At 48.7% G+C, this 9,600-nt stretch overlaps 1 protein-coding gene across 1 annotated transcript in view; it reads left to right on the top strand.

Annotated features, from left to right (window-relative positions):
- The first annotated feature begins 397 nt into the window (after positions 1-397).
- The window catches only part of ripor2 (RHO family interacting cell polarization regulator 2), a 42,331-nt gene continuing 33,128 nt past the window's right edge, over positions 398-9,600 (top strand). Inside the window, exon 1 of the mRNA XM_060042975.1 lies at positions 398-878. Within this exon, the coding sequence (XP_059898958.1) occupies positions 794-878 (85 nt within the window). The 5' untranslated portion in view covers positions 398-793. The remainder of the gene's footprint in view (positions 879-9,600) is intronic.

Raw genomic sequence — 9,600 nt, 5'->3', positions numbered from 1 at the left:
TCTTTTGCTGAAAAATACTGACGCTAATTATTCCCGTTAATCACCATCCACTTTGTCTGACACACACACACACCCACACACACAAACACACACACACACACACACACACACACACACACACACACACACACACACACACACACACATACACACACACAAACACACTCACACTCACACATACACACATACTGTATACACAAACAAAAACACACACGCACATACACATACACACATATACACAATAAACACCCCCACACACACAAATACTCTCCTAAACACACACACACTCATCACCCTCCCATGCGCACATGCGCATGGAACTTCATGCACCACCGTGAGCAGCACACTCAGGATGTTATGAAATCACCACTGTTGCCTCAACTCACAGAGGGCTGTTGGAGTCCTGCTCCTCACCCACACACACAAACACACACACACACACACACTTTCACTCGCACACACTTCACACCCTCCCTTAGCAATCTGTCTTCCGGCATAAATACACACACACGCACGCACACAGGCACACACACACAGAGCGTAGGGCAGACCGCAGGAGCTGCGCTCAGTCCCAGTGAGGCGGTAGAGTCTGTAGCGCCAGGACCGGTCGCCCAGAGCCACGAGCCTCCACTGCCTCGTCTCTCAGCCACAGGCGGTGTCTCTCTGCCGCTCTCTCCCTGCGGCTCTGCATCCGTCCGTCTGTCCGTCTCCCGACGCCCCGTCTTTGATTGGAGCTCAGCCCGGGGGCAGGTTGCCGCGGGCAGCAGGGCGAGGAGGAAGAGGAGCAGCGGGGATGTCCAGGTCCGTCACCACGGAGCCCGGCCTGGAGCCGGCCGAGGGCGAGGAGGAAGAGGCGGAGGGGGACTGCTTCGAGGACGGTAGGGAGGCTGGGTCACTGGGCGGCTGTGGTTGGGTCGTTGGGTGAATAGGTGAATGGGTGGCATGGTGGCAGGGTGAATGGGTGGCATGGTGGCAGGGTGAATGGGTGGCATGGTGGCAGGGTGAATGGGTGGCATGGTGGCAGGGTGAATGGGTGGCATGGTGGCAGGGTGAATTGGTGGCAGGGTGAATGGGTGGCATGGTGGCAGGGTGAATGGGTGGCATGGTGGCAGGGTGAATGGGTGGCAGCTAGTTGGGTGAATGGGTGACTGGGTGGCTGTGGTGTGGTGGCTGTGGTTGGGTGAATAGGTGAGGAAAGACGTAGAGTTACCCAGGTTAGAGTTCCTGGATCATGTCATGTCGACTTTGGTATTGTTTTAGGGTAGTTTTCTAGTTTTGCAGTTTTCTAGTTTTGCAGTTTTCGAGAGAGAGAGAGAGAGAGAGAGAGAGAGAGAGAGAGAGAGAGAGAGAGAGAGAGAGAGAGAGAGAGAGAGGTGATGCAGTGGGTACTTTTTTGCAGTTGTAAAGGTGGTTAGGGGGGTGGGGGTATTGAGGTGGGGGGGGGTCATGCATGGTTGAACAGCTGTTAATCGGCTGTACTTCAGTGCAACCTCAACTGTCACATCTGTTAGCCTCTTTTAGGAGGAGTAGAATGAAAAAGGACAGATCTGAAGCAGATTAGGGGATTAGTTTAAGGCCACTTGATGAAGAAAAGTCCTGTTATTGCAAATTTCAAGAGAAAGATAATTAAAGGAGGTTGATTAATTTTGTTGGGGCGGGGTTTTCATTGATATTTTTTCCATTTCTTGCTGGAATTCAATCGTCCTGCATTCCACTTTCGGTGCTCTTTGCCCTGTTTATAAAATCAAAGCGTTTAGCATTTTCACTCTTTCTTTAAGTGGCAAAGTGTGGGCGTGCTTTTGACAAGGAGAGACATTCTAAACCAATGTTTACAGACATCTACACTCTTCGCTTTTTGTTTTGTTTAAAATGTCAGGATGTAATCCCTACCCACTTTCAATTAGTGTGAGTGCTTGAATAACGAGCCTAGCCAGCGTGAGTTTCAGCGCCTTTTTATTCAGCGTTTCGCCGCGTGAAATGTGTTCTTCAGGACGAAATGCTAAATCCAACCCAAGCCATGACTCACGCTGACCAGCCGAGCTGTAAATAACTGCTGCGTGTGCGGAGCACACCAGGGGGAGGAGTGGGGTGTTGTGGGGAGGGTGTTGAGCTCCCAGCTGAAGGGTTCTGCGTTAGATCCCCAACAGCTGCAGCCTCACCTGCAGGTATGCTTAGCGTAGAACCCCCCCCCCCCCCCCCCCCCCCTGCTCCTTAATGGCCTGGACGTGGATTCACTTTAAGTCACGTTGTCTAAACCAGTGAACTCATGGTTTACTATCATCCTAACATGCAACAGCCATGTTCAGCATGGGGCTTGATGATGTCTTATTTTTATTCAAGCATTTAACAATGACATTATAATATTTGCAAATCCTAAATCGAGGATCAGGCGAGCACGTCCTGGAGTTCTGTCTCCTACACTAGACTGTAGGTTATAGATCCACCGGGATCTCTGTCTCCTACACTAGACTGTAGGTTATAGATCCACCTGGAGCTCTGTCTCCTACACTAGACTGTAGGTTATAGATCCACCTGGAGCTCTGTCTCTGTAGGTTATAGATCCACCTGGAGCTCTGTCTCCTACACTAGACTGTAGGTTATAGATCCACCTGGAGCTCTGTCTCCTACACTAGACTGTAGGTTATAGATCCACCTGGAGCTCTGTCTCCTACACTAGACTGTAGGTTATAGATCCACCTGGAGCTCTGTCTCCTACACTAGACTGTAGGTTATAGATCCACCTGGAGCTCTGTCTCCTACACTAGACTGTAGGTTATAGATCCACCTGGAGCTCTGTCTCCTACACTAGACTGTAGGTTATAGATCCAACGGGATCTCTGTCTCCTACACTAGACTGTAGGTTATAGATCCACCTGGAGCTCTGTCTCCTACACTAGACTGTAGGTTATAGATCCACCTGGAGCTCTGTCTCCTACACTAGACTGTAGGTTATAGATCCACCTGGAGCTCTGTCTCCTACACTAGACTGTAGGTTATAGATCCACCTGGAGCTCTGAGCTCTCTGAAGCTCCACCATCTCCTCTTGAAGCCTGCGCTGCAGACCCTACAGCCGCCTCCGGTCTCTCCCAGGCTGGGAACCACAACACACCCAGCTCCTCAGCCCCCCGGGGCAGCTCTATGTCAGCTCCATGTTAGCAGAGGAGACTGCGGTCAACTGAGGTAGTGTTCACATTCAGTGTCGGTTCAAGGACTTCAGAGGCCCACAGTACACTGAGCTGAGGACGCCGGATGCGAGCCGACTCAGACCAAGGGACCTCCTTTGTGCCAGTCGGGCAGATCTGATTTTGTGTTTTTTTCAGTCAAAAATAAAGTGTGGTAAAAGAAAACTAAATGTCAATGCGACATTGACATTTATTTATAAAAAGAGCAAGTCAAAAAAGGGCTGCACAATCAAGCACGCAACGGGTAGAAGAGGTTGTACATGCTACGCTGCTGCTTCAAATGTCTGCTCTCGAGAATATAGTCGATGTGCAGGATATAGAGTTAGTCATCGCTACGTGTGTGACCCAGTTGTTCTTCCACTACAACATCTCCAAGTGCCACTGGCTTCAGCCATGGCAGGCTGTCATCATGAGACGGCTCTATACTGCAGTACCCAACAGCTGGGGACTGTTCTCTGAACGACAACCTAACTAATCACAGGGACGAGGGGAGAAAAGACTGTTGTACCATAATCACCTGGAGGTGATTCTTTGATATTGCATTGTGTGTGTGTGTGTGTGTGTGTGTGTGTGTGTGTGTGTGTGTGTGTGTGTGTGTGTGTGTGTGTGTGTGTGTGTTGAGTGTATGGAAATATCCCCACTGACCCACTTCTGACTGAGAACCACCAATCAAGTCTCTTCCACTTTCTTGCTCTTGCTCTCTTTCTTTTTTCTCTCTCTCTCTCTTCTCTCCCACTCTCTCTCGTTCTCCGTCCATCCATCTCTCTCTCCATCTCTCTCCCTCGTTCTCTGTCTCTCCCTCTCAGAACAACACACAGCCAGGAGATAAAGGCTGTGAGCCAGCTCCTCTCATCAACCAAAAAACAGCCAATCACACGGCTCGGCTTCGGGTGACAGCAAGCCAATTAGAATGTTGGCTCTATATTTGTAGAAGATGTTGAGGGCTGGGAGATAAGCAGTGTTTCATCGGGTGCATCTCTTGTAATTTGTTCCTTTGGATTAGCTGTGGAACAATTCATTTGTAAAGCGAAGGCATGAACTGAAAATGTATTGGCCTTTATCCAAGCCTGTGCAAAATGCCAGAAAATATGCCCTTTGACTTATTTCTACTCCAATTGTTAACCTGTTCGTATGAACGGGCGATGATTCCAGTTCTGTGGAGTTTTGACAGCGTTTCTTTGTTGGCTTGTCTATGCCTTACACATAAAGAGGGTAAAGCACAATCCTCATTCTGCCCTTGCACCGTGCCGAGTTGAGGTTTGGAAGTTCTCGCAATATTTTCCTGAGAGATCTTGCAATATGTATTGCAATGTTGCGAGATCTAGCAATAAGTTGTTGCTTGAAGATGAACATTGGCCCCTTTGTCATGGCCCACAGACAGTGTTTCCATGAGTGTTTATGAATTTATGAATTATATTTAGTCATTTAGTCTGTAAATGTAAAATGATTGGTTACCAGGAAAAATCAGAGTTCAGGGTACATGTGGTTGTGCTTGGTGCAGTCATCACCACCACTGAGTGGAACTGACTAATAAGTTACCATCACAGCGAGACCTAGAGAACCGTACTTCTGATGAAACAGAGCAGCAAGGCTCAGGTATTAAAGGGCTGTGATTGGCTGTAAGAGCGGATCCCTTCAGAGCTCATGTGATGCTCTCACTGCTCTGTCGGCAGGCGCTGGGTAGAAGTAATGACAGGAATGTGTTTTATTCTTATGGATGTGTGCTGCGGTGCCTGGGATATTATGAGTACACAGCAGAACCAGGCCAGGAGATATGAAGAGTGTATTCTCTCTCTCTCTCTCTCTCTCTCCTCTCTCTCTCTCTCTCTCTCTCTCTCTCTCTCTCTCTCTCTCTCCCTCTCTCTCTCTCTCTCTCTCTCTCCTCTTTCTCCTCCCGTCTCTCCCCCTCACTCTCTCCATCTGATGCTTTCTCTATCTCTGCCTCTATTTGTCTTGCACTCTATCTCACACACGCATTCAGTTGATGGTTGGACGTTAAAAGCCTTGATCCACGTTAACCTTTCAATGTGTCAATTAATTGTCTTCTAAACAGAACCACTTTAACCCTCCTTAAGTCTAGCTGTCCTAAAGTCAGGAAATCCACGGAGGGATTGAGTGAGTGCAAAGGGTTTTTGGCCTGGCTATTCAATTTGCTTCAAAAGATAGCTGGGGTGTATTGTTTGTTTTTGGCTGGATTCATCTTTTGCACAATTATATCCTCTATTTTGTGAAAGACTTGCACATTGAGATGAGCTCTCTCTCTCTCTCTCTCTCTCTCTCTCTCTCTCTGGCTCTGTCTCTGTCTCTGTCTCGCTCTATCCCTCACTCTCTCTCTCTCTCTCTCTCTCTCTTTCTCTCTCTCTCTCTGTCTTTTTTCACGACAGACATAAATCAGACACACATAAGCAGGATCCCCGACTCCGACACACACACTTCATCATGGTATCCTCCTCGTCCTCTAGGGGCCGACCACAGCACACATAAACATGTAAGACGAGACGGCTCCAAAGGGCCCCTGCGTGCACGCTGGCACCGCCGCGCTCCGTCTGGATACACAATGGCGTCTTTTCTCTCCTTCTTCTCCCTAATGAATAACTCAGAGGGGACCGCCAGGGGCCCCCACGTACCGCCAGGGGCCAAGGAAGCAAGCGGTAGTAAAGAGAGCCGGGCGTCCCTCGGGGACTTTACACCCAGCTTTGCACCAACACAGCGAGTTTGGGGTTGGGCTCTGCGCTCTGAAGGGAGGGCTGCTGTTTGGAGTCCAAACCAAGTGACGTTTGACTAACTGGGGCAGGATGGGTGTGACGGAGACCAGGGTTTTTCAGTCACTACGAGGCAAGACAAGCTTTTGGAAACAGCTGACACACTCAACACACACACGCGCACTCGCACACACACACACACACACACACAGACACACACACACACACACACAGACACACACACACACACACACACACACACACACACACAAAAGCACACGCAATAACAGCAGCCAGCTGTGAAGACGTGACTTCTCCTGTAACCTAAGTCGGAAGGAACCCATGCAGTCAGCACAGAGCCAAACACAAGGCAAGGCGTGGTTTAGGGTTTCACAAATCCATTTCTCGTGTGCAGTGAAGCCCAGGAAACTGTATCCTCCTTTGAGCCGCAATGGAAGCCATGAGACGGAGAATCTCACTGTTACAGTAGAGAGGGCCCCGGTCACATGGTGCACAGGGCGGGCTGGGAGGGACAGCCAGGGGATTTGTCTCAACCGTCAGAGATTTGGGGTTTGGCAGCTGAGTTTACAGACAACCTTAAGTGACCGTGGCATTCGGAAAACATCGGTTTGAACCGTACACAAATCAAACTCATATGTTTCTATACCAAAGATAACGAGCTCAAAATGTTTGTTGTTATTGTGTGAAGTCGAACACTTTATTATCTTTATTTATCTTTTTACCCCCAACGGAACGAGGAGAGAGTGCTGCTAAGCTGAAGGTGGTGAAACGTTGTGCTAATACATCAGTTTCTCCACAGTCCGTCGTGGTGCTAAGGGACTCGACAAAAGGTTAGCAGTCCCTCTGTCAGCACGAGCTGAAGTGGATTTAAGTCAGCGGGATGTACCGCATCTAACGGCTCACGGTTTCCTTTTGTAATCATAATTATTATTCAAATAAAGTCAAATATGTATTTTTTTTTAGCATTTTAAGATTATTATATATCTTTTTTTTTATCGGTTTGCAATGGAGTTGTGACAGTTTAAGTGATAGCCTAAGGGTTAACCACTGTGCGGTTTTGGAACTAAACTGTCTCACTGCTAGTTCAAGAACATTTTGCATGGATGTGTGGAATCTGCAGTGTGTGTGTGTGTGTGTGTGTGTGTGTGTGTGTGTGTGTGTGTGTGTGTGTGTGTGTGTGTGTGTGTGTGTGTGTGTGTGTGTGTGTGTGTGTGTGTGTGTGTGTGTGTCTGTGTGTGTGTGTGTGTGTGTGTGTGTCTGTGTGTTTCCTGGCCTTTCGCGACCTGTGGTTCCCATCTGACCTCTGACCTCTACTGCTCCAGCTTGCCTCAGGAGGCAAGCTGGACAGAGGGCCACACCCATACACACACACACACACACACACACACACACACACACACACACACACACACACACACACACACACACACACACACACACACACACACACACACACACCAATAAGAACACATACACACAGACAGCCACTGTCATAAATACACATTCCTTTTGCACACCCTTTTGGCTCCTTCACTGACTGGAGGGTGGAGTGTGTTCATGAGATAGTGGGAGGCTGAGGTTGGTGTGGCTGGAGGAACGGCCGTGTGACCTGAGGCAACCCAAGCCGCGAGCCTTTCCCTACCGGCCCCCCACTCCGGCCATCGGCTCCACTGGCCCAGTTAGGACCCAGCCGCGTGTCTCTGGGCTCCTGCAACGCTTCCTCTAGCAGGAACGGCTTCCTCCGAGAGAGAGAGAGGAGAGAGAGAGAGAGAGAGAGAGAGAGAGAGAGAGAGAGAGAGAGAGAGAGATTTTGAATTTAATTTAAATTAATTTAATTGCTTTCAATTGAGAGGGAGAGACACTGAGTCTGAAACTGAATAGAAAGGCGAGAGAATGTGGGGCAGAACAAATGTGAATTAAAATCCATTCATTCAGTGTAGTGCTAGAAGATTAGCATAATTTGAAAAATGAAGCATAATTTTAGCTATTGGATTGTACATATTATTTTTATTATTAAGATATATTATTGAAATGTATTTTCTTGGGAGGGGGTCGTACAAGTAGGGCCACATGTTAACATGTGTGTGCAAAAGTAGGACGCCCATTTTTAACAGTATTGAGGTTCCTATGCAGTTACCACGGCAACGGGTGCCTTGGCTGGGTCTGTGGGGGGTGTTCAAGGTCTCGGTCCGTGCCTGTGGTTAGGAGCGTCTCAGTGAGGTGAGCCTGGAACACGCAGCGAAACAGACCACCCGGTAAACTTCTTATGCAGTAGGGGGCGCTGTTCTGCTAAACTAATACCGTTTTGGAGCCTGAAAGCAGCTTTTTATTGTTTGCGGCTTTTTATTAATAATTATTATATAATAGAAAAGGGTCAATACCGGACAACTAAAAAACGATTTTAAATTGTAGGTAATGAAAGGGAATTCATACTTTGAAAGAACTCAACATGAAGCCCTAAAAAATGGTGTGCCTGTAAAGCCAAACCATGATATGATAGTGGATGCAACTTGTACCGAAACCGACACTACTACTCACATGCCCTGTAGCGTAAAGCTCCCCACCACAGAGCAGATGTTAATATGAGTCCTGCACCAGCTCAAAGCAGCACATGAAGATTTCTGGGCTGTGAGAACAACTCAGCCCCTTGGAAGCTGTCCCCGGGGTGGTCTTATGAGGAGAGGATGAGGAAGAGGGTTTTGGCACTCACCTGCAGACACACAGACAGCCTGAACGGGGAGGGATAGGAGCTGGGGGGGGGGGGGATGCAGCAGCATGCGTGTCGTTACAGATTGCAGGTGCAGCATGCAGTTGGCTCATATCTCTGTCTGTCTGTCTATCTACTTTGTTGACTGTTGGACAGTTTGGTGTGTCATCTCACACACACCCACACACACACACACACACTCACGCACGCACGCATGCATGCACACCCAAGCACACACACACAGACACACACATTGCACACGTGCATACATGCAAACATGCATGCTCACGCATGCACACATCCACATATGCATGCACACATGCACAGAAACACACAAGCACACACACACACACACACACACACACACACACACACACACACACACACACACACACACACACACACACACACACACACACACATTAAAAGGCCCTTAATAGAGGAGAGGATTCTTATACAATAGCATATACATCTTTGTGTTTGTCACCATAGGTGCTGGACAAAATTGTACCCCGTGGCTCGTAGCCGGAGACCACAGGGTATGTCACTCGTTCTAGTAGGGTCTTGTAGTGTATATACTTCACCTCAACGCACCCACACACACACACGCCCATAAACCTCAGCTGTGCTTGTATATCCCCTAGCCGTGACCTCTGTGCCCCTCACCCATCATCTGACCATTCCATGGTCCAAGTCACTGTCGCTCCTAGTCAAGTGGTCAAACTTGAGAGAGAGAGAGAGAGAGAGAAGAGAGAGAGAGAGAGAGGAGAGAGAGAGAGAGAGAGAGGGAGAGGGAGGGAGAGGGAGAGGGAGAGGGAGAGAGAGGTTAGGGTGGCACGGTGGGTAGAGTGCAATAGGAAAGAGGGAAAAAGAGAGAGAAAGGGAGAGGAGAGAGAGTGGAGAGAAAGAGTGGGGAGAGAGAGAGGGAGTGTGACAGTGACTCAATGCCTCCTTATACAAAGCGCAGGAGGAAGAGTGTGACGATAAG

The sequence above is a fragment of the Gadus macrocephalus genome, chromosome 22 (assembly GCF_031168955.1).
Source record: "Gadus macrocephalus chromosome 22, ASM3116895v1".
Lineage (NCBI taxonomy): Eukaryota > Metazoa > Chordata > Actinopteri > Gadiformes > Gadidae > Gadus > Gadus macrocephalus.
The sequence above is the reverse complement of the archived record's forward strand: the minus strand, read 5'-3'. Positions and strand labels throughout refer to the sequence as shown.